General features: G+C 47.9%; 2 protein-coding genes across 6 annotated transcripts; one reads left to right on the top strand and one right to left on the bottom strand.

Annotated features, from left to right (window-relative positions):
* Positions 1 to 1,460: 1,460 nt before the first annotated feature.
* On the top strand, positions 1,461 to 4,594 carry DCTPP1 (dCTP pyrophosphatase 1). Its single transcript, XM_036280307.1, has 3 exons — positions 1,461 to 1,590; positions 2,295 to 2,405; positions 4,107 to 4,594. Exons 1-3 carry the CDS (start codon positions 1,490 to 1,492, stop codon positions 4,405 to 4,407), a joined length of 513 nt encoding a protein of 170 aa, XP_036136200.1. The 5' UTR covers positions 1,461 to 1,489; the 3' UTR covers positions 4,408 to 4,594.
* Positions 4,595 to 7,191: 2,597 nt separating this feature from the next.
* On the bottom strand, positions 7,192 to 17,537 carry LOC118642315 (zinc finger protein 771). Of its 5 annotated transcripts, none has more exons than XM_036280025.1 (3): positions 16,957 to 17,059; positions 16,634 to 16,783; positions 7,192 to 8,256 (listed from the first exon to the last, which is right to left on the bottom strand). In XM_036280025.1, the coding sequence occupies exons 1-3, from the start codon at positions 16,999 to 17,001 to the stop codon at positions 7,444 to 7,446; spliced, it is 1,008 nt and encodes a 335-aa protein (XP_036135918.1). In that variant the 5' UTR covers positions 17,002 to 17,059; the 3' UTR covers positions 7,192 to 7,443. The 5 variants fall into 5 exon arrangements, with proteins under 5 accessions (XP_036135918.1, XP_036135920.1, XP_036135921.1 ...); XM_036280027.1 differs by lacking the exon at positions 16,957 to 17,059 and adding an exon at positions 17,462 to 17,537 and having other exon boundaries at positions 7,443 to 8,256; XM_036280028.1 differs by lacking the exon at positions 16,957 to 17,059 and adding an exon at positions 17,458 to 17,495 and having other exon boundaries at positions 7,443 to 8,256.
* Positions 17,538 to 19,516: the final 1,979 nt, after the last annotated feature.

Here is a 19,516-nt window from a genome sequence, read left to right as displayed (position 1 = left end):
TACTTAAAATCCAAAATAAAATAAAAAGTAACATAAAATATAAAATTCACAGGTAATTGATCTGATCTGGCTTCTGTTCACTTTTCTAAAACCATATTCAACTACTCTCCTCCTTGCTCACTACATTCCTGGAATTCCTTTGTCTTTAGAACATGCTAAGCTTTTCCTTCTTTAAGCATTGATGTTCCCTCTACCTAGAGCTCTATTCCCCTTAATTTCTGCTCAGCCTCAATGTCACTTTCTCAAAGACAAGTAACAGAAAAACTACCTGAAAGTGGCTTGACCAATAAAGATATTTTTTTAACTTATATACCCAGAATCCTAAATTAGGGCATTTCTGGAACTTGTAAAAATAAGTGGCCCAGCAATATCATCAAGGATCCTTGTCCTTTCCAGCTCGCTACCTACCAGTCTCAGCTGGTGGGCTAGCTCTCCTCACAATCCAATCTTCACATACCAATATCAAAGGTAGAAAAGTATTGTGTCCTTTTTTAAAAAAGAACTAAGAACCTTTCCTAGAAGCCTCTAAAAGACTTCCCCTTCTCCTCATTGTCAAGAATTGGCCACATGCTTACCCATAAATCGATCAATGGTAGGGCAATGGGGCCACATAATCGATCAAATAGAGAAAGCTGGGCTCCAGAATAAAATCACTGTTCTGCAAAGACGGAGGCTGAAAAGTGCAGTTGAGCAGATAAACAACAGTGCTTATCACATCTTTCCTGGACCCTGCAACCTAAAGTTGCCCCCACTTTTCATAATGTTTAAATACATTACAATTTGTTTTCATAGTACTTATCAACGCTTGAAGCAATATTGTGTAGGCCAAACAGGCTCTGAGGCCAAACCGCCTGGATTTGAAACCTGGCTACTACTTTTGTATTAGTTGAGTTAAATTACTCAATGTCTCAGTTTCCTTATCTGTAAAATGGGGATGATGATGATATTACCTACCTATAAGGTTGATGTGAGGATTTAATGGTTTGCTTTAAGGATTAAATATGTAAAATGTTTAAAACACCTACCCCAGTTCCAGTTCATTCCTAGAACCCAGCTGTATTCTAGAGATATTCTGCAACCCCCCATTTCTTGCGTTCTTCCCCGAGCGCCCTTCCCTTTCACATCCGGTCATTTCGCTTTGGCGCCATCTGGCGCCCACAGGGAAGTTACGCGCCTGTGCTCTCCCCGCCCTTTGCCCTTTGTCTCTTCACCTGGTGGAATCTGGTACCCTACACCTTTAAGATGCTCGGCCAAGACTGAAGACTTCGGAGTGCAGAGGCCTAATAGCTCACGCTTGATATTTGCTCATATTGGTCTAGTCAGGGTAAGGGGCGGGCTATAGCAAAATTCACATAACTAATTGGCCTTTCTTGAGGCTCCGCCCCGTGAAGTAATCGATTACTCCTGTAACTGGTCAGGACCTTGAAGGCGGGATCTAAGCCGAGCGCGGGGTTCTTCCGTGTAGTCGGGCTGCAGCGCGTTGGGCGACATGTCCACTGTGGGTGGGGAGAAGAATGGGGACGCGGAGAGAGAGGGCACGGATGCTGCCGGCCTCTTCAGCTTCAGCGCAGAGCCCACGCTAGAGGACATGTAAGCCGCTTTGCCCAGCCTGAGCTGGGAAAATCGCCCCCTTGCTTCCTTTTATTAGGGAGGGTCCCTCCACGTGGTCGGGAAGAGGGCTAGCAGTTGTGCTCAAGACCCAGCTCTGCTGTCCGAAATCGGGTTTACCTTCTAACCTCATATTCAAAATGGGTTTAGCAGTGCACACCTGAGGCATGGCAAGTGGTGACGCCCGGTGAGTAATGTTTAGAATCGGCCCTTGAGGATACACAGCTCCGATGCTACTTCTGCCTCAGCCCTCAGGAGTGGGAGGTAGAACATAGGCAAATGCAGTGGGAGGTGGGAGGCATTATTTCTTGTTGGAGGAAACCGAGAAAGTCTTCTTAGAGCAATGCCTTTTCGTGGATCTGCAAATCTCTGTAAGCTCACAGAATTTAGATATGCAGAGCTAGGGATATACAAGGTGCTGCAGAAGCAGCAGCAGCAGCAGAACATGGAATGGAAAAGAGGGTATTATTAGGTTTCCATAGAGTTTAGGGTCTGTATAGGGGTTTGCCTATTTTATACCACAGAGAAAACACATAACTTAAGGCCATCCAAGGAGTTAGCTGCAGAATCCCGGTGGAAACCCATGTCCTCCCTGTTACATATCACTGAGATATCTGTCTGAGCCCTGCATCTCTACCCCCTCCTCTAACCCTGGGACCTGCTTCTACTCCTTTTTCTTATATCAGCCGCCGCCTCCATGCTGAGTTTGCCGCTGAAAGAGACTGGGACCAGTTCCACCAGCCTCGGAACCTCCTCCTGGCCTTGGTGGGAGAAGTGGGGGAGCTGGCAGAGCTCTTGTGAGTAGATGAAAGGCTTCTGGAACACTCTTTTTGTTGTGGCAGGGGGGGCGGGTATTTGATCATCAATATCCATGGAATCCTTCCCCTTCTCACTGCAAGCCTCTGTTCTTGGTTGTGGGGACACAGATGACTCCACTGTCCCTGCCCTCTAGGGGTGCCCAGCCTCCTGTGAGAGAAAACAGGAAGGCAGATCTTGGTCTAAGAAGGGGTAGTGGCAACCTTCCTGTACCTCTACCTGTGGGGTGCAAAGGAAGGTATTTTATAGAAGACCTGCCTGTGGCATTCCAGGCCGGGGAACTTCATGTGAATAGCTAGTCAAGTGGGAAAGGGGAAGTTAAATTCAAGGAGAACCTGGGGGGAAAGGGGAGGACATCTGTAATCCTTTCAACAGTAAACATATTTTTTTGATTCAGGGAGAACCTGAAACTTTAGTTGTAAGCTTCTCAAAGAAGAGCAACGAGTTTGTATCTGTTTTGTTACTTGGTGTGTTCCAAGTGCCTGGCACACAATAGACATTCAGTTCATATCTACTGAATAAGTGATAGGGCTGTAGAGGAAAGGGGTGGGATATGAACCCACAATGATAAATTGGGGTTAGAAATTGATGGAGTTTGGACAGAAGACCTGACCAGATTTGAGTGGTAGAAAGAGCACTGTGTCACAGGGAGCATTGAATCACCAAAAGAATTAGGTCAGGGAGACCAGTGAGGAAGCTGGTGTAGATCAGGCCAGAGGTGGTGAGGCCTAAGCCAGTGAAGTCACTGCGGGGATGGAGAAGTCATGGCACAGAGGCATGTGAGGGCAAGCTGTTCATTTATTGCAGATTTATGAGCATCATCTGTGTTCTTGGTCTTTTAGAATCAAGAGATATGACTGTCCATAAGACAGACATCCTTCTTACCTTCACAGTGCAAGGGACACTGACAATAATTAAGGAAACTAATATTAAAACATGAGCAATTGTGATAAGTTCTATGAGGAAAATAACACAAGGTTGTGAGAAAGAAGGAAACAGGGAAAAGGTTTTTCAGAAGATGTAACACATGAGACCTGAATAACAGGAAGGAGCCAGCCATGGGAAAGCTCTGCGGGGAGCAGGGAGAAGATCATTCAAGACAAAGGGAAAGTAAGTGCTAAGGCCCTGTGACAGTTTGCCCTGTTTACAAGACAGAAAAAAAACTGTGACTTTTAAGTGGGGAGTTAGAGTAGTGGATAATGACATTGGAAGGCACAAGAGTCAGTGAGCTCATGCAGGACCTGAAGGGCATGGTTAGGGGTTTGGATTTTATTCTATGCACAGCTAAGGAAGTTTTAGCACAAAAGGGACAAACTGTAACTTGTGCTTTTAAAAGATGATACTGGGCAAGAATAATGAGTTAGCCGGCTTCCCCCGTGGTCCAGGTCTGAGGTTAAGTCTCGGGTGGCAGTGGCTAGAGCTGGGAGAGAGTAGAATTGGGTCTTGAGCAGTGAAATGATCTCTTGCCAACTCTTTGGCTCAAGTGGGGACACAGAAGTCTGGGTGATTCATCTGTTGGGAGTCTCTTCCTCACCCTGATGCTACCCAGGATCCATTGGGTTTAATTGTCCTTGGAGGAAGTTTCTAGGACATGGGAATTCATTGCTGCAGGGACTGCGGTGCTCTGAGAGGTGGAGCCCGTTGTCCTAGCTAGCGTGCCTATCTGTGTGTTCCATCCCCAGTCAGTGGAAGCCCGATGAGGAACCTGGTCCCCAAGCCTGGCCCCCTAAGGAACGGGCAGCCCTTCAAGAGGAGCTTAGTGATGTCCTCATCTACCTGGTAGCTTTAGCAGCCCGCTGCCGTGTGGATCTACCCCAAGCAGTGCTCTCCAAGATGGACACCAACCGGCGACGCTACCCAGCACATCTGTCCCGTGGCTCTTCCCGCAAGTATACAGACCTGCCCCATGGGGCCACCTCTGAAGACCAGACTGTGGGGACTGCAGACCTTGCCTGTGAGTCCACAGGTCAGGCCTCAACCTAGACACATGGGCCCAGGATCTGCAGCTCAGCATGGCATCTGAGGAACAGATGGTGACCTGGCCATGGAACCTCATTCTAGTCCTTTCCTAACAGATCCCTGGCCTGGGGCCCCACTTCCTGAGGTCCGAGGCTCAAGAACCTCTGGAAGACAGCCTCTTGGTACTCTTCTCTCAATAAAAGTTTTGTTTAGCAGCTTCTAGATTCCTTCTGGTGTGGCAGTGGGGGCTGTCTCAGCACGTACTAGAGAGGGGCACCAGGGTTGCTTCTGAGTCCAACTCCCACATTTGTCTATTGTACTTTAAACCTTCAGGCCAGATATCTGTCTGTGGGATCTCCGGCAAGTTTCCTTCCCCTTAGGGGCCTCTAACAGATTGGAGGCTGTACATTGCCTCAAGGGCCCAGGTTTTGGAGCCAAGCCATCAGGGATCAAATGCCATATCTTTGATACTTAGCTGGATGATCTTCATTGGTTTCCTCATCTAAATAGAAATCAGTATTATCTACCTGTTAGTGTTGTAAAGTTTAAGTGAGTTACTACTGTCAGTAGAGTGCTTAGGACAGTGCCTGGCATATAGAACTTTGTAAGTTTGCAACTATTATCTGTCTTTCTTTGTTGTTCATCCTCACCCAAGGATATTTTTTCCATTGATTTTTCTTTTTTTAGAGAGAGTGGGAGGGAGGAGGGAAGTGGAGAGAAAGAGAAAAACATTAATGTTAAAGAGACCCATCAATTGGTTGCCTCCTGCACGAGCCCCAGCCGGGTCTGTGCATCGAACCCAAGACCCTCCGGTGCTTAGACTGACACTCTAACCACTGAGCAATGCCTGCCAGGGCTCATTGTTTTTCAACTCAAAATTTTGCGAGGCTCAGCAGGAAATGTCAACAGCTAAGGTAGGCCTGGGTCCAGGACTGAACCTCAGACCCCAGCACAAACTTGGGTCAGGTCTCTGGCATGGAGCAGAATAGGGCTTCTACTCCTCTTGGGCTTGGGTCTCTTGTCCCTTGCTCTGCACTCCCAAGACCAATGTCTCTATGCATTTCTGTACCTAAGGACAGTGTTAGGTGGGTATGATTTACCTGAGGCACATCACTCTCTCTCCTGAGATGCCCTTGGCCTGCCTCTTTCATAGGGTGTGGTAATACTGGACAAAAGATCTTTACATTATTTTTGCTGCCCTTTTAAGCCTGTTTCCTTATCAGTAAAATGAGGCATTTCCCTTTACTGGCCTCATCCCTCTTAGTGATATCCCTCTTACCAGTGACCTCTCTTACTTCCCAGGTAAAACAATCCAGATTAGAACTGCTTCAGCTTTGTGTTCCCAAACCCTACCAGTGATAGTTGGAGCCTTATCCTTACTGGTCAGATTTCATTCCATCTCCTTGATCAACTATCTCCTCTCCTCTCCCTTATATATAATCGAGTTCTCTTCCTTTCACACCAGCACAAAAACTGAGTCTTCTCCCTACAAAACCAACAAACTCTCCAGCTACTTCCCTCACTTTCCACAACCAAGCCTCTTAAAAAGGGTTGTGTACACTTATCCACTCTGCTTTGTCCTGCCATTTATACACGAACCCACTCAAGACTAGCTTTTACCCCTCTCTCTCCACTAACACTGCTCATCGCTTGCCCAAACTCCAGAGAAGAATCTGATGGAGCTGACCACTCCCTCTGTGACACTTTCCTTACATTTCCCAAACAAGACACTTCTGGTTTTCTGTCTACCTCTGGCTGTTCTTGCACAGGTTCCTCTTGGGTCCCTCTTCTGGATGAGGTGTCACACTCCAGACCTGATATCCACAACCTGTTATTCCCAATCACCTCTCTGAGCCCTCCACATTTACCTTACATTCAACAATTCCAGATTGGGGGTAACAACTGCTGCCACTTCAACTGTCCTCTTCACCCTGTACCATCTCAGTGACACTACTTGCCATCATCCAAGCTAAATAATGAACTTAGCCCCACCTCCCTCATTCTCAGCATTTTAGCTCCTTAATATGTCCACTCCATCCCTCTCCTTTCATCCCTCAAGGCTTCCTTGCTGCCCTGGATCCTTTCACCAGGCTTCTTAAGACCCCTAATGCTCTATCTCCTGCCACCTCCTTGCTTGTCCCTATCTTCCACCCCAGGGAATGTCTGCAAGCTCTAACAGGTCTGGAATGCACTTTCATGGGATTCCCCCACCCTACCTCTCTCTTAGCCTTCAAGACCAGCTTAAACTTATCACCTCCAAGAAACACCTCTCTTAACTCCAGGATTGCATCAAAGACCTACCAACAACTCCCCTATACCAGGTGACTGGACTACAAACGCCTAAATACTTGTCCCTGCTCTGCCATTCACTGCCTGTCAGTACCTATTTACTCATCTGTGTTAATGAAGATACGACTTACCTAAAGGGGATGCTGAGGAAGAAAAGGAGCTAATAACAATAATGAAGCACTTAGCACCTTTAACATAGTGCTATAAAGTACTTTTGTCTGTCTCTTCAGTACACTGAGCTGCATGACGTTCATGGCTGCTCACCAAAGCTCTGCCAAGTGCAGTGCCTGTTGAGCACGAATGTGCTCTACATATGGACCCTTGCAGATCGGAGGTTATGAGGACATAACTAAGGGCAGAGTGTGGGATGACTCCACACACAAATGCAGTTCCAGGAGCCCTTTGGGCTTATATCCATCCCCAATTGGTTTGAAAATTCACTTAAGTCACCCGAGCCTGGGGAAAGCCCCAACTTTGCTCCTCTCCCCACCCGCCACATTCACAGGCACCGGTGGGGTGAGTATATAACACTTTATTTACTAACACGGGCTGAGGACTTGTAGTAGGGACAAGTGGCCAAGGTTTCCCGAAATCCTGGTAGGGGATTCGCCATGTCACCCAGGTTCCAGGCAGCCAGTCCTGTCATCCCTCCCTTTCCCGGACCAGGGTGGCGGGGACTCATCGTCCTGGTTAATTCAGCTACTGGGTGTTGGGGCCCTAACCGACCCTCCTCAGCCGGACACTAGCACTCCACGGCGACAAGCACGTTGCTCAGCTACCCTCGCACTCTGGACAGCGCTCGGTCGCAGTGGTGGCTGTGGCACCAGCAGGCAGCTTGAAGTCTCGGCCGCAGACAGCGCAGATGTACAGACGGCGCACCATGTGTGCGCGACGGTGGCGGATGAAGTGCGAGCTGAGGCGGAAGCGCTGGCCGCACTCGCCGCACGGGTAGGGCCGCTCGCCTGTGTGCGTGCGCGCATGCTCCGCCAGGTTGGAGCGGTGGCCGAACCGGCGGCCGCACACGGCACAGCGGTGCGGCTTCTCACCCGTGTGCACGCGCCGGTGCTTGGCCAACGCCGAGCTCTGCGCGAAGCGTGTGCCACAGTCGGCACATTCGTAGGGCCGCTCGCCGGTGTGCGTGCGTCGGTGGCGGGCCAGGCACGAACTGCCGCCGAAGGCGCGTCCGCAGTCCGGGCAGGCGTAGGGCTTCTCGCCGGTGTGCACGCGCAGGTGCTGCGCGTAGTTGGAGCTCTGCGCGAAGCGGCGGCCGCACTGCGTGCACCCGTAGGGCTTCTCGCCAGTGTGCCGCCGCCGGTGCTGCCTCAGGTTGGAGGCGGCAGAGAAGCGCTTGTCGCACTCGGGACACTCGTAGGGCCGCTCGCCGGTGTGTGTGCGGCTGTGTTTGGTCAGCGCCGACTTCTGCGAGAAGCCCCTGCCGCACTCGGTGCATTCGAAGGGCCTTTCACCCGTGTGCGTGCGCGAATGCTTGGCTAGCGTGGAGCGGCGCGCAAAAGCTCGGCCGCAGTCCGGGCACGCGTGTGGGCGCGCCGGGTCGGCAGACGGCGCTGGCGCCTGGCTGGGGACCTGCGGAGAGAGGGGGTACAGGTCAGTCCTGACCTACAGGCCCCGAAGCAACAGGCATGGGTCTCTGAAAGCTGCAATCTTTTACCTCTGTGTAAGGAAAGCAAGCGTGCCAGCCTCAGAGCCTGGCTGTGCGCCTTAAATTAGATATTGCATTAACGCACATAGCATAATGCCTAATGTCGTTCTATCTATTCTTTATAAATTCAGAAAAGAGTTATTAAGGGCTATAATGTGCCAGACTCTGTTCTAGGCACTGGGGAATCAGTATTAAACTTTTAAATTCCTGCTTTCAGGGAAAAGGGGATGATTGCTGGTACTGGGGGGAATGCTGCAAATTTAAATACTGTTAAGAAACTACTGCTGTAACTAGGGGAAAGACTTAAAGGAGGTAAGAAAGCAGGCTACAGAGGGCACAGCAAGACCTTGAAGCAGTTTTGCCAGTTAGGACCCTGCAGTGGCAAGAAAAAGTGCCTAGGGCAGAATGCACGAGGTGGAGAGTAATTGATGGGGTGGCCCTGGAGGGGATCTCTTAGCTTAGGGCCTTGTAATATGAATGAGATGGGGAATTATTGGAACAGATGTTAGACGGTACTAAGCAGGAACATGGCCAGATCAGACTCATTATTCAAGCCTCCATCAGGTTGCTGGGGTTTAAGGAGGTGAAGGGGCAGGAGTCCAGGGAGCAGCAGGCTACTGTACTGCAGTCATTTGGCAAGAGAATATGGTGGTTGCCCTGGCCGGTTTGACGCAGCGATTAGAGCATCAGCCTGCGGTCCAGAGAGACCCTGGTTCAGTTCCCACTAAGGGCATGTACCTCGGTTGCAGTTTGTCCCTGGCCCTGGTTGGGTCGTGTGGGTGGCAACCACTTGATGTGTCCCTTTCATGTCATTGTTTCTCTCTCTCTTCCTCTCTCCCCCTCCCACTCTACGTGAACAAAAAAAGGAAAAAATGTCCTCAGGTGAGGATAAAAAAAAAAAAGAGAGAATACAGTGGTTGAGAACCAGGTGACAAGTGAAAAGTGAAGGTGGTGAGAAGCAGTCTGCTTCTAAATATATTTGAGACAACCACTTTGATAAATAAGACTATGAGATGTAAAGAAGAGTCAAATTACTCCAAGGATTTTGATTTTAGCCATTAAAAAGGTGGAGCTGCCACCTGCAGATAATGATGGTGGGACAGCAAGTTGACAGGTGAGATCTGTTTTAGATCACATCTCCAATTCTTTGTTTTTTTTGTTGGGAATCCTCACCCAAATATTTTTCCATTGATTTTTTTTAGATAGATAGAGTGGAAGGGAAGAAGGGAGGGAAAGAGAGAGACACATCTATTGGTTGCCTCCTATATGAGCCCTGACTGGGCCTGGGATCTAAACTGCAACCCAGCCACAAGCCCCTGACTGGAACTGAACTGGCCACCTTTCAGTCTGTGGGCTGATGATCTAACTGTGAGCCAAACTGGCCAGGGCACATCTACCGTTCTTGACATGTCTGGAGCACAGGAGATAGGCGTAGGCTAGAGATGTTAATTGGGAAGCCATCGGCCTATAGATGGTTTTTAAAGCCTTGAGACTGAATGAGATTACCCAGGGAATGGGCAGAGAGAACCAGGGGCAGCAAGATGAGGAGCACCCAGTGAGACAGGAGAGGATGGTGTCTTAGAAGCTAGGCCAAAAACAAATCCAGGCTTTTTAATAAATTTTTAAGATCCAGCACGTTAACACTATTTAAGCTGCGAAGAAGGCAAGAGTAAAACCCAAATACAGTTCTGAGGCCTGAATTGAAAATGTGCCAGTTTCACGAATCTTGGGCTTCTAGAGATAAAACAAGAAAAAGAAATGTTTTGTAAAAGCCAGTGAAGGGAACACATTGTATTTTAACATTTTGTATTAACAATAGAGGGAAGCCCTGGCCAGTTTGGCTCAGCGGTTAGAGCGTCGGCTTGCGGTCCAGAGAGACCCGGGTTCGGTTCCCGCTAAGGGCACGTATTTCGGTTGCAGTTTGTCCCCAGCCCTGGTTGGTCGTGCGGGTGGCAGCCACTCGATGTGTCCCTTCACGTCGATGTTTCTGTCTGTCTCTCCCTTCCTCTCTCTCCCTCCCACTCTATCTGTACAAAAAATGGAAAAATATCCTCGGGTGAGGATTAAAAACAAAATAATAGAGGGAAGAATATTGAGGGCATTTTGCTTTCCTAGAAATGAGAAGGTACCCTAGCTGGTATGGCTTAGTGGTTAGAGCATCAGCCTGGGCACTGACGGGTTGTGGAGGAAGCAAGTTAAATGGAGGAAAGTGACAGCTAGCAAGTAGTTAAGACCTTTATTTCTTTTCCCTTTTTTTTTTCTTTAAAGAATAGCTTATTGACCCTGGCTGGTTTGGCTCAGCAGTTAGAGCATCGGCCTGCGGTCCAGAGAGACCAGGGTTCGGTTCCCGCTGGGGGCATGTACCTCGGTTGCAGTTTGTCCTCGGCCCTGGTTGGGTCATGCGGGTGGCAGCCACTCGATGTGTCCCTTTCATGTCGATGTTTCTCTCTCTCTCTCTCCCCCCCTCCCACTCTATCTGAACAACAAAAAACAAAAACAAAAAAATGTCCTCGGGTGAGGATAAAAAAAAAAAAAAGAATAGCTTATTGATTTGTAGAGGGAGAGAGATAAAAATCGATGTGAGAGTGCAACATGGATGGGCTGAATCCTGCCAGGAATCAAGATGCAACCCGAGCATGTGCCCTTGACTGGGTATCAAACCAGCAACCTTCTCTGCACAGCACCCAACCACCTGAGCCACCCTGGCCAGGGAGAGACCTTTACTTTAAGTTGCAAGGAGGGAAACTTTAAGGCCTTGAAGATAAGAACTCTGGTTTAAACTGTATATATAATGATGATAATAATTCCAACATTATAGTGTAAAGCTTTTGTTAATGTATGCTATTGTATTAAATCCTCCTGTCACCCCTTTGAATCAGGTGTTGTCCTTTGATAATTAAGAAAACAGGCTCAGGTAGATTAAGTTCTCATAGCCAGTGGGAGTCAGGGCCCTTAACTAGTAGGCTACACTGCGTTTCCCTGCATTTGCACAGCCAAGATGTGGCCCAGGCTGGACTCCAAGTCCCTGGCACTCTCCAAGAGGGATTCAAAGTTAAAATACAACTTGATACTTTAAATCGAGAAATTCCCCATAGCAGATTTGGCACAGTCTGAATTTACCGCGACACTCTCCAGTCTTGGCCTGGTTTGACCCCTATTGGGTTAATTTCAGCACATCAGCCATTGTGGAGAGAACTTTTTAATTGTATCTACATTGTTTCTGGCCCTTTTTTCTTTGGCACCCTTTTTAAAGTTGGCTTTGACCACCCTGAGGACTACCTTATGCTGGGTTCACTGATTTAGGAAGAAATTCTTCACACAAGTACTCTTGGTATATGCAGCACCAGGAAGAAGGGCTGAGAGTAGCTCATTAATACCCCAGGCACCCGACTGGTGTGGCTCAGTGGTTGAGCATCGACCCATGCACCAAGAGGTTGCTGGTTCAATTCCCAGTCAGAGCACATGCCCAGGTTGTGGGCCCAATCCCCAGTGGGGGGCATGCAGGAGGTGGCCAATCAATGTTCTATCTCATCAATGTTTCTACCTCTCTCTCCCTCTCCTTACCTCTCTAAAAATTAATAAAGAAAATAAAAAAAGAACCCAGGCAATTCACTCCCTTTCCAGGCCTCAGTGAACAAAGGTGAGGTAGGCTAGATAAGATAAAACTTGCCCAACTTGAGGTATGCACACATCACAGAATGCAAGAGGATTCTAAGTTTTCTGTAGGCACACTTTTATCTCATTATAATCATGTATTTATTTTCATGGATACTAGAAAAACAAAGGATCACATGAAACACACAGTTTCATCGATGATATTGTTTGGATGAAAATGGATTTAACAAAAACAATGTGAATCTCTCTGAAGCAAAGCATTAAGTAAATGAGCACAGTGGGTGAGCGATATACATGGTACTGAAGCTTGGCAAATACCAGACTAGGTGGTCATTAAAGACCCTTACATATCTTAAATTCTACAACTATTAAATTTAAAATTTAGAATAAATGGTATTTGCACTGTAACAAGAGGGTACGATGGGGAGACAATGTAATACAGTAATATGATAATCCAAGTTCTTGAAGTTATTGAGTCTGTCTTCCTATTTATGTATTTTTTTAAACCACAACAAAGCCTGGCCAGTGTGGCTCAGTGGATTGAGCACTGTCCCATGGACTGAGAGGTCCTGATTTGATTCCCGGTGAGGGCACATGCCCAGGTTTCAGGCTCCATTCCCAGTAGGAGGCATGCAGGAGGCAGCCTATCTATGTTTCTCACATTGAAGTTTCTATATCTCTCTCCCTTAAAAATTAATAAAAACATTTTTTAAAAAACACACAGCACCCTGGCCAGTTTTGCTCAGTGGTTAGAGCACTGGCCTGCGGACCAGAGTGTCCCAGGTTCGGTTCCCTGTAAGAGCACGTACCTTGGTTGCAGTTTGTACCCGCCCCGGTTGGAGTCGTGTGGGTGGCAACCACTCGATGTGTCTCTCTCACATCAATGTTTCTCTCTTCTCCCCTCTCTCCCTCCCACTCTATCTGAAGATAAATGCAAAAATGTCCTCGGGTGAGGATTAATAAAAAATAATAATAATAAATAAATAAATAAAATAAAAACACACAGTAAAGTCCCCAGTTTCCTCCTCAGCTATTACTTTTCTTTATTATTATTATTATTATTTTTATCCTCACCAGAGGACATTTTTACATTTATCTTTAGATAGAGCAGGAGGAAAAGAGGGGTGAAGAGAGAGAGAGAAACATCAATGCGAAAGAGACACACTGACTGGTTGCCACCCACACGACCCCAACCGGGGCCGGGGACAAACTGCAACTGAGGTACGTGCCCTTAGCGAGAACCGAATCAGGGACTCTCTGCTCTGCAGGTTGATGCTCTAACCGCTGAGCCAAACTGGCCAGGGCAATCATTACTTGTCTAATTAATAACAACAGCTACCATTTATTGAGCTCCCCATGTATCAGGGACTGTGCTAAGTGCTTTTCACCCACGTTTCCATGTTAAATACTCACACCCTTTTATCATTACCTCCATTTTATAATTAAGGAAATAGGACTCAGAAGTGACTGATTGACTACCCAAGGCCCTACAGCTAATCAATGGCAGAACCAGGGTCTGAACTTGGAAGTGTCATCATTCAAAATACCTATTCTCTTAGTCATGATGAAATTTTCTCACAAGTTTGAGGTCACCTGTACAGCTTGTCTCCCTTCCCTGGAGTCTTTTCAGAATCCCCACCCTTTTTTTAAAATTTGTTTTTATTGACTTTTAGAGAGAAAGGAAGGAAGAAGGGTGAGGGAGATGGAGAAAGAAGAGAAACACCAATGAGAGCAGCTGCCTCTGACCCCCTACCAGGGATCGAGCCTACAACCCAAGCATGTGCCCTGACCAGGAATAGAACCAGCAACCCTTTGGTGCATAGGATGACACCCAACCAACTGAGCCACACCGGCCGCGGCCAGAATCCCCTTCTTTTTGGTACTAAGAGCAAAATATAATCCCCTGTAGATCCTTGCTACAGGAACTGTGGTCCACAGACCAGTCATATTATATCACCAAGTCCCACCACAGCCCTACTGAATTGGAATCTTCACTTTAACAAGATTCTCAGGTGATTTGTATGCACGTTAAAATTAAGACACTTCATCTAGAAGAGAGAAGAGCAAGTCCTGGAGAAAGCAGGTGGAAAAGGTGAAGAGGGTTTTACAGGCTGAAAAACCACACCGGCAAAGTCTGTGAGGTGGGAAGGGGTCAGGTCTGTTTGAAGCTGGGGCATGGGACTGGTGTTGGGCGATGAAGCCAGGACATGAGGTCAGATGGTGTAGAGCTCTGAATGCCAGGCTTGGGAGCTGAGACTTGATCCTGAGGGAAACAGAAAACCACTCAAAAGTTTAAGCAGAGAGAGGCGATTGGATGTGCATAGAGCTCTTGGAGAAAATCTTTGTATCCATTAAAGAGAGATTGGATTTTGATAGGCAGTGAGAGAATGCTTCAGTGCCTGTGTGCAGCATAGTTCATGGACAATGAATGACTGGCCTAGGATTGGGAGATAGCTGAGTTACAGGATGTCAGCACTGGAAAGAGCTTTCGAGATCACAATTTTCATAGAAACTGAGACTCAGGGAGACCACACAGCAAGTTAATGAGTTTCCTTGTGGCCACAGTTTATGGGACGTGTGTAAGTAATGCTCAGTTCCACCCTCCTCCTCCAAATCCAGTCACCCAGACGATACTTAGATTGGCTTTCAAAAATCTTACTTTCATTATCTCATTTTACAGATGAGAAAGCCAAGGCAAAGCTGATAAATGGTGGAGCTAGGATCTGAACCAGTGCTTTTCACTGCTACATGGACCATTTAGAGTCTAGCCCTAGCCATGTGCACCCCTCCCCCATCCCACCCTTAGCTCCAGCCAGTCCAATCAAGGTTCCCAAATATCCCCTACTTTCTGTCTTGTCTCCACTGTGGTCACTACCAGAGAGCAGGCTACCAGCCTTACATGGCCTGTTCTTCCACAACAGCCAGTGAATCTTCTAAACAGAAAATCCAATGTCCCTCTTCTGATTTGAGGCTTCTGATGGCACCACATAACGTCACACAGTATGATAAATTCCTGTGCTGGCTTTCAATACCATTAACTCTCTGGCCCCATCTCCTCTGAGCCTTTACTTTTGTTGTTTCCTCCCTGGAATGCCCTTCCTCTGCCTCCATTTGACATCCCCACTAAGCTGTCTCTGTGAAGCCTTCCCCACTGCCTTATTTGCCCTCAGTCCTCTGTCTAGGCCTCCATGTTGGTTTCCTCTTTCATCTCCACCGCCCCCCCCTTTCTAATCAAAAAGGCCTATGATAAAAATGAGTTGAAAAATCTCCAGAAGAATGACCTAGACCATAGTCCTGAACTTTAGGGAAAAGAATGAATGATAGCACCAAATACTTACACAGTGTTTATTATGTACCATATACAATTCTAACTCTTTACATGTATTAATTCATTTAATCCTCACACAACCCTATGTAGGTGATGGTATGATTTTCAAATGAGGAAAGTGAGACAAAGGAGGTTAAAAAATTTGCTCAAGGTCATAGAGCTGGTAAATGATGGAGATGGAAGTCCACCCTAAGCTCTGGAGTCTGAGTTCTTAACTTATAGGTGGAGTGGGGAATCAGAGGATCCACAGCCAGAAGAGGCAGACTAAGCTAGGATGACAGGCCAAGGAGGCCTGAGAAAAACAGTTATTTTGCCTGGAAGAAGAGGCCAAAGCAGCTAGCCCCTCCCCTTCCCTCCCCTCCCCTCCCCCCTCCCCCCTCCTCGGGCCCACCACACCCACTAGGGGGCAGCAGAACTCTTGCCCTGGGAACTGGCTCCTATGCAGGAAGAAATCAGAACCTGAGCCCAGAAACCTGGCCCAGCCAGAGTTCTCTAGGTATAAACAGGGTTGCATTGGCTGGGGGTGGGAGTTGTGTAGGGTTCTGGGAAGTTGTGGCAGTTTGGGTCTTGAAGGGGGAAATCTAACTCATATTCTGATATTAAAACTCCTCTGTTTAAACCTTCATCACCCTCAGAATAAAATCCAAATGCGCCACCTGGCCTGCCAAACACCCTAATCTCACCCATGCTACGGCATGACTGAACAACCTGCCCTCACTTCGCCCAGTGCCCCATTCATGCCCTCTTAGCCATGGAAAGGCCATTTCTTCAGTCATCCACCTCACCCCTCACTCTCACTGGTCTCAGATAAGCCATCGCTTTACCAACTTTGAGACCTTGGGCCAGTGACCAAACCATCAATCTTCCTGGGCCTGTTTCCTCATCTGTAACATGGAACAAATACTACCTATGGTATAGAACTGAGGTGCTTAAAACAGTGTCTAGAGAATAGTAAATGCTGCCAAGAGTCAGAAGTTACTGTTGCCGAACCTGGCCCCTCCCCCACCCCAAGTCTGCATTAAGTTCCCAGCTCTGGGCTTCCACCTGGTGCCTGCACTCATCACACAGGATTGTAGCTGCATGGTTACTTAGCAGTCTAACGCTGCTACACATCAAGCTCCATGGGGAACCAAGGATAGCATTTACTCTACGGCACCCAGCACAGAGCCTGGCACAGGAGGTGTGACATCTGTTTGATGGCAGCATGGGCACTGGGGCAGAAGGATGGGTTGCTAACCCTCAGATTCTAGATCTGAGATTCAGGGGAAAGTAGGGGCAGGATCTCTGGCTTCTGTCTGATGGAGGCTGGCCCCGGACTAATTTAAGGGCAACTGGGCTCCAGGGTGTGGGACACGTACCTCCTTGTTGTCCATGGGGATCTTGAGCTTCACCACCTCATACTTCTCCTCACCCTCATCCTCCTCACCCTTCACCAGCAACACCATCTCCTCTTGCATCTCTTCCTCCTCCTCTTCCTCTGCCTGCTGTTCGCCAGGCATCTTGGTGTCCTAGGGCAGGCAGCTGTGTCAGAAACTCAGAACCCTCCCCCCACCGTGGCCCAGGCCCTGGTCCAGGCCCAGGCCCAGGCCCAGGCAATGCGGTGAAGCCGTAGTTTCTCTAGCCCTACCCTGGTCTCCGGGTCTGGCCCTCTCCCCTCCCACCCCAGCTGGGTCCTAGGCACCAGCACTTCCCCGGGACCAGCTCCGAAGACGCTCCTTCCCGGCATTCATCCCGGCATTCAAGGCCCTAAACAGTTCGACTTCCACTCCCAGCGAGTCGCCACCCTCTCCGCGCTGAGTCACTTCCCGGCGCCCGGGTCTGCGGCCTGGAGCTCTGGGGCACCGGCCGGAGGCGGGATCGGGGCGGAGACCCTGAGGGTGCACACTCACCAGCCGCTGGTTCCGCATTCGCGCAGCTCTAAGGACAGGGCTACCGGCGGTTGAGTACTCAGAGAGGCCGCGGCTCCGGGGGCGTGGCCAGACCTCAGGGCGGCCTGTCATTGGTCAGAATACCTAGCCCCGCCCCCTATGGGAGGCAGCCAGAGGACCCAGGCGTTCGGCCCCAACTGTCCCAGGAGGATGTAGAACCCGGAGCGTAATTACTGACGCTGTCCCCCAACTCCTAGGATCCCAGGCAGCTCCACCCCGACTTTCAAGGTCCTCGCAGTCCGGTTGTGACCTACCTACCTTCAAGGCTTGTCTCCAGTGGCTGGCTCAGAGGTCTCGGCTGCTGCCAAGCACGTCCGCTCCGCCCAAAATAGGCCACGTGCGCTCCAGCCCTTGGTCTGGGCCTCTCGCTGGCGCCCCGCCTGGAGGGCGGACCCTGTTGCCTCCTCACCTCTTCCTTTTCCTCTTTTTCCTCCTTTGCAGTCTTTTCTCCTTTACCAGCGTAGTTTTTCAGGTTTCCTAGTCTCTGGGATACTTTGTTCTTTGAACACATACTTACGAAATCAACAGCCACAAAAAGCTACAGCTGCCGTGTCTTATGTGGTGTGCCTACAATGCGCCAGCCTTATGCTAGGAGTTTCACATACCTGATCTTTTTAAAATTAAATGTATTGGCGTAAAATATCACCACCCAAAATCTATTCTCCTTAGGAGAATATAAAATATCATTTATTTTACCCTTTTTACCCTCTTCCCCCCACCACCTTCTCCTGTGTTGTGTGTATCTATGAGTTGTTGATCTCTTTTGCTCTGCACAAAGGTGGGTCTATTTTACAGATAAGCTTATTGAAGTTCTGGGAAGTAAACTGATTTGCCTAAATTATGCAGTAAGGGTTCTCATATCCCCCCCACCCACCCACCCACACACACACACAATCTAGAAGTCTAGGTAGAATATGGATAACTCACAGGCCAGATCCAATCCACAGAAGTATCTTGTTTGACCCTCGGTGTTTTTACATTTAAAAATTAGCTTAGCCGTGGCCGGTTTGGCTCAGCAGTTAGAGCATCCGCCTGCGGACCAAGGAGTTGTGGGTTCGATTCCGGTCAAGGGCGCATACCTCAGTTGCAGTTAAATCCCTGGCCCTGGATGGGGTGGTGTGGGAGGCAACCAATCAATGTGTCTCTCACAAGGATGTTTCTCTCTCTCTCCCTCCCTCTCTTCTTTCATCCCACTCTACGTGAAAAAAACGAAGAAAAAAAAGCTTAAAAAAGGTCTTTTACAAATTTTTATTTACATTTAAAAATTGGGATATTCATTTAAAGATTCTGCATTTCCCATTTCTCTTGAAAAAGATATCTAATTCTTCCATTTTTCGATGGAGCAACTAAGAATCAGAAATAATGAAATAAAAGAGAAATAACATTCAGTAAATAAAAATTCCTACCTTGCCTCTTTACAGCAGCTCTGTCTGGGGATCAGTAACATCTCCCTTTGACAAATGAAGGAAGTAAAGCTTAGAGAACTTAAGTAATTTGTTCTAAGTCACATAGTTGGTAAGTAGCAGATTCCAAAGCTCTTGTTCTTTCTATTGTACCAAACTATCTGTCAGAAATGAGGTTAGATGAGGAAATTGGTAGCAGAGCCAGGACTCAAACCTGAGTTTCAGTCCATGGAGCCCAGGGCACAATTTGGATTTAGGAATTACATCTGGTCAAATGCCTGGATACTCACACTCAAGATCCCAAAAGCCACTTTGATTGTGTTCATTCTCTCAAGTATTCATTGAGCCCTACTATGTGCCTGGCACCATTCTAGGTATTGGAGAAGCAGTAATGAACAAAATAGACAAAAAATCTTGACTACTATGGCCCTAAGGGTGTAGAAAATATAAACAATATCCCTGGCCAGTTTTGCTCAATGGTTAGAGCATCGACCTGCACACCAAAGGGTCACGGGTTCGATTCTCAGTCAAGGGCACATACCTGAGTGGCAAATTCAATGCCAGGCGTGTGTGGGAGGCAATCAATCAATGTGTCTCTCTCACATCGATATTTCTCTCTCACACTCCCTCCTTCCCTTTCACTCTCCCTAAAAAAAAAAAAAAATCAGTGGAAAAAATATCCTTGGGTGGGGATTAACAAAAAACTAAATAAAACAAGATAATTTCATATCCTGATAGGTGCATGAAGGAAAAAGAGCAAGAGGATGTAATAAGGAGTGGTGTGGTTGGGGGCTTCTTTAATGTGGGCAGGGAAGGCACCTCTGAGGTAATAATATTTGAATTGCCTTAAATGATGAGAAAATGTTAGCCATTTAAAATTCTGGGAAAACAGTGTTCTAAACAGAGCTAC

Source organism: Molossus molossus, unplaced genomic scaffold (genome assembly GCF_014108415.1).
Source record: "Molossus molossus isolate mMolMol1 unplaced genomic scaffold, mMolMol1.p scaffold_m16_p_3, whole genome shotgun sequence".
Classification (NCBI taxonomy): Eukaryota; Metazoa; Chordata; class Mammalia; order Chiroptera; family Molossidae; genus Molossus; species Molossus molossus.
This window is presented reverse-complemented; position numbering and strand designations above follow the sequence as displayed.

Bases quoted from the DNA above. Each gene is read 5' to 3' on its own strand.
- DCTPP1 (XM_036280307.1), top strand. From the start codon at position 1,490: ATGTCCACTGTGGGTGGGGAGAAGAATGGGGACGCGGAGAGAGAGGGC. The intron at 1,591-2,294 runs GTAAGCCGCTTT...TTCTTATATCAG, and splicing joins GAGCCCACGCTAGAGGACAT to CCGCCGCCTCCATGCTGAGT. The intron at 2,406-4,106 runs GTGAGTAGATGA...TTCCATCCCCAG, and splicing joins GGGGAGCTGGCAGAGCTCTT to TCAGTGGAAGCCCGATGAGG.
- LOC118642315 (XM_036280025.1), bottom strand. From the start codon at position 17,001: ATGCCGGGAAGGAGCGTCTTCGGAGCTGGTCCCGGGGAAGTGCTG. The intron at 16,784-16,956 runs GTGCCTAGGACC...TGCCTGCCCTAG, and splicing joins CTGGTCCCGGGGAAGTGCTG to GACACCAAGATGCCTGGCGA. The intron at 8,257-16,633 runs GTACGTGTCCCA...CTCTCTCCGCAG, and splicing joins TCCCCATGGACAACAAGGAG to GTCCCCAGCCAGGCGCCAGC.